Source organism: Alexandromys fortis, unplaced genomic scaffold (genome assembly GCF_014885135.2).
Source record: "Alexandromys fortis isolate MF-2015 unplaced genomic scaffold, M_Fortis_MF-2015_v1.1 scaffold_72, whole genome shotgun sequence".
NCBI lineage: Eukaryota > Metazoa > Chordata > Mammalia > Rodentia > Cricetidae > Alexandromys > Alexandromys fortis.
In genome coordinates, this window is record NW_026067969.1 from 5,811,868 (window position 1) to 5,815,815 (window position 3,948).

Consider the following 3,948-nt stretch of genomic DNA (forward strand, 5'->3'; position numbering starts at 1 on the left):
GACCAGTGGGGCTGCTCTCAGATGCCCCTCCTACCTCTGTGCACACACCAGGCAGTTCTTGAATCCCTGTGAAGATGTCTCCAAGGCCCCATCCCCATCCATAAACACAAACACCTTAAGCCAGCCTTCACCGTGCACCCTCCGAGAGTGAGGAGCACAGCAGAGGCCTGGGTCTGGGAAGTCTGTGTTGCCATGTACAAGCCCTGCGACTTCAGATGAGTTCCTGGTTCCCAGTGTTCACACACAGACACACTCTCCTCTCTGTCCCTCTCTTCATAGGGAAGGTGGGGGGTCTGAGGTTCTCTGGGGTCCCTTCCAAATGGTTTAGCAGGCAGTCCAGAGGAAGAGAGAGGCTGCCTTGAGGGCTCTAATAACTTAACAACTTTAATAGGAACAAAAACAATCAAGCCAGAAGCAATATCTTGAGGTCACATGAGAAGAGGTGGGGAGCCCCTGGGCAGGGCTAAGTTAAAGCTGGGGCTCCAACCTGATACTCCATCCTTTACTGTTCCAGGCAAGGGGGCCAGAAATAACCACGACCCTAAAATAACCCACAGGGGAGTAGAATATAGCCCAATCCAAGACAGCAGTCCAGATACTGTGAGAAAAGATTGCTGAAACCCCCAAGTCAATGGTCTCTTTCCTGGAAGCATGTCCAGTCACAGAGCGGGGCCTCCAGGGCATCCCTGAGACAGGGCCCAGCTGAGGAACCTCAGGGCTGGAGCTCCTTTTTCCACTTCTGTAGCCTCTCGTCCATGGCCTGGAGTGTGGCCTCATCCTGCAAGACATACACTGAGCATTCTCTCGCCCTACCCGGTGGCTAGCCAGGCCCATCGAGGGTCTCCCCGCCTTTTCTCACCTTCACAAAACAGAAGCGGATGTAGTGGTCAAAGTCCTTCTGGTGAGGCTGACTGAAGAAGATGGACACAGGGATGGCCACCAGGCCCTGGGGAGGAGGAAGCCATGTCTGCATATAGTCTTGAGACCCAAGACCTCAGTTTGGGGGGGACAAGGAGTAAGGGTTCAGTGTGTCCCCTCCACCTGATGTAATGGCTAGGAGAGAGTAAAGAGGGCATTAAACTAGGTTCCTCCCAGGGTGCGGGGTGCGGGGAGAGAGAATAGAGGAGAGACTGTGCAGTGTGCCCAGGCAGAGCTGGGGAAGAACTAAGTTTGAGCCGCAGTGGTCTGAGCAGGGTGATAAGAGCAAACGGGCTGGATTCTCAGGTATAGGAGAGACAGCCAGGCTCAGAGAAGGCAAGAGCTCCTGGAACCAGCATGGCTGCCTTGTGCAGGTGAAAAAGAGGCTGTGCAGTGAGCCCTGGAGCAGGAGTCACGCGAAGGTCAGACACGTGCTGGCCCCACAAGAGCCCCGGCCTACCTTGTTTTTGATCATCCACTTGGCAAAGCGTCTGTCGTAGGGCTCATCCTCAGCACCAGGCAGGTTGGGCATCTTGCTCTCTGGGGCAACAGAAGAGGTCCTGCTGAGTCCCGGCCAACTTTGGTGTCTCCCCAGATCCTGGGTGACATGGCCAGTGCCACTCACTGAAGTCCGAGATGTCTGCAATGAGGAAGTAGCTGCCCTGGGGGATCAAGGGCTTGAGGCCCACTGACTGCAGGCTGCGGATCATGTGGTCTCTGTTTAGCTTCATGGCCTGCGGGAGCTGCAAGAAGTAACTGCTGGGTTGTCCAAAGTGTTGCTGCTCCCGTTCAAAGCACTGGGCTACTGCGGCCTGGACAGGGCAGATGAAAGGCCAGGTCAGCTGCCATCGGTCCCTGTCGCCTTCCCCACCATAGGTTTTCATACCCTTCTCACCTGGGCCTGGGTGGGACAGTGGAAGATAGAGTTCTGGTGCACAGTCCGCAGGTGCTTCAGGATCCGATCTGGACCCATGACCCAGCCCACCTGGACAGGACACAGTCAGTGAGGGCCTCGTCAGAGGGGCCTTTCTTAATCCTCCCGCTGCTGCCCCCTGCCTAGGGACCACACTTACCTTCCAGCCGGTGGCACTGAAGCTTTTGCCTGCGCTGCCGATGGTCAGGGTCCGTTCCCACATGCCAGGGAGGCTGGCTGCCCGAGGCCAAGAAGAGCAAATGCTGAAACGGGGAAGGTATGGGGGGGCCCCAGGGGCAAGCACAGCCTTTTAACTGAGGACTGGTATCCTCTAAGCTGCTGATGGAACCATTCCATTGCCTGCTCCTGAGAGCATTCCCCAGACCTCAGGGAGGGGACGTCCTTGCCCATGGTCACACCAGTGCACAGGTCCACAGCCCTGGGTCCTGATCACCAGGCCTAGGCTGCTCCCATTGGGCTCAAGCCCTGCTCAGGTGTCCAGGGGAAGCTGTGGCAGGCCCCGCTCACCGATGCTGACATGCTGGTGCCCATCATAGACCAGCCACTGGTAGACCTCGTCAGAGATACACAGGACATCATGCTGCTGGCACAGGTCAGCCACCAGCTCCAGCTCCTTCTTAGAGAACACCTGTGGGAGCCAAGGTCACAGGTGTACAACTGGGACCATCCCCAAGTGCAGAGCCTGCCTAGAGGTAGAGTGTGAGACCAGACCAGGTCCTGGGGCTTCTCTGGATCATCCCTTTGACCAGCTCGGCAATACTGGCCCTGTGGGATCGGTTATCTCTGGATCTCCCTGGACAGGGAGGTAAAGACACTGTTCCAAAGCCACCAGGAAGTGGTGAGGTGCTCAGCCCACACACCTAGGCCTTCACACCCCTGGGAGGGTTGGGTCCTCAGAGTTCAAGGCATACAGCCCTCCCACTTCACACAAGGAGGGAAACTCAGCTTGCGGAGGTCTCTGGATGGACCCCTGGTACCTTTCCCAGAGGGTTGTTGGGTGTGTTGAGGACCAGGGCCTTGGTACGAGGTGTGAACTTGCTAGCCAGTTCTGTAGGATCCAGTTGCCAGTCATTGCTGGATTCCAATTGTCCCTTAGCAGCAGGGCTCTGCAAGAGGAGGGGGAGAGGCAGCAGGAACTGCTTTCCTGACAGCAGCTCCTCCTGTCCCGATATATCTGCCTCCATCTCTCTCCTTTCTGCTCTGGGCTCTACCCCCACACCCTCTCATCTTTGAAGACTTCCTTCCCTTCTCCCACGTCCCAGGATCTAGCCCATCTCCTATCTTCATCCATAACCACCCAGCATTGCTTACCAGCCTTGACCAACCCATAACCACCAAGAATCCATTACCGGCCTTGGCTGGCCCCTAACCACTCAGAATCCCTTACCGGCTTCAGGGACACAAACACAGGCCGACCTCCAGCCATGAGAGTCATGGGTTCATAACAATCAAAGGCAGGCTCGATGATGATGACCTAGTTCAACGGTCAGATTAGCTGGGGTCAGCACTGTCCTGGGCTAGCGCTCAGCCATCCCCGATTAGGTTTCACCTCTCACCTCATCTCCTTCGTCCACCAGGGCCTGGAAGGCTGTGAACAAGGCCCCATAGGCACCCACTGTTACCAGCATGTTCTTGAGTGGGTCTAGCTCCTGTCCCAGCAGCTTGCCGAAGAAACTTGCCAGGATCTTTGTCAGCGGTGGGTAACCCTGCCAGGACAGCACCCAGGCACCTAGGATCAGCCTAGACTCCCAGCTCAGCTGCACCCAAGCCATCTAGAACCTTCTGGCAAAATCCACCTTTTGGGCTGAATGTCTTATCTCCTCCAACAGCCTCGGCTATGGAGTCCTACCCAGAGCTGGGATGTAGGGACAAGAGAACAACGGGGCAGCAGGAACCTCACACTTCCCTGTGTGACATAAGGTACATTTGTGCCTACCTGACCCCCCTCTTGCAGCCCTGGAGCCACAGATTATTTATTTGGGTGCATTACAAAAGAGAGTCCCCAAGAAACGAGCTGTCTCTTGCCCAAGGTATTAGAAAATGGTATGCAGGAATAGCCTTTTTCTTTTCTTTTCTTTTCTTTTTTTTTTTTTTTT

The 3,948-nt window shown here is 55.7% G+C and overlaps 1 protein-coding gene across 4 annotated transcripts in view; it reads right to left on the minus strand.

Annotated features, from left to right (window-relative positions):
• Positions 1 to 358: 358 nt before the first annotated feature.
• Kyat1 (kynurenine aminotransferase 1) overlaps positions 359 to 3,948 on the minus strand; it is a 38,548-nt gene continuing 34,958 nt past the window's right edge. For 3 of the 4 annotated variants that reach the window (XM_050154972.1, XM_050154974.1, XM_050154971.1), the window contains 10 exons: positions 3,409 to 3,558; positions 3,240 to 3,326; positions 2,830 to 2,958; positions 2,360 to 2,480; positions 1,992 to 2,068; positions 1,814 to 1,903; positions 1,544 to 1,730; positions 1,379 to 1,458; positions 860 to 946; positions 359 to 778 (listed from right to left, as the gene is read on the minus strand). In XM_050154972.1, the coding sequence (XP_050010929.1) occupies positions 713 to 778; positions 860 to 946; positions 1,379 to 1,458; positions 1,544 to 1,730; positions 1,814 to 1,903; positions 1,992 to 2,068; positions 2,360 to 2,480; positions 2,830 to 2,958; positions 3,240 to 3,326; positions 3,409 to 3,558 (1,074 nt within the window). In that variant the 3' untranslated portion in view covers positions 359 to 712. Of the gene's footprint in view, positions 779 to 859; positions 1,054 to 1,378; positions 1,459 to 1,543; positions 1,731 to 1,813; positions 1,904 to 1,991; positions 2,069 to 2,359; positions 2,481 to 2,829; positions 2,959 to 3,239; positions 3,327 to 3,408; positions 3,559 to 3,948 lie in introns of those variants that run through there. The other variant, XM_050154973.1, reaches the window with a different exon arrangement.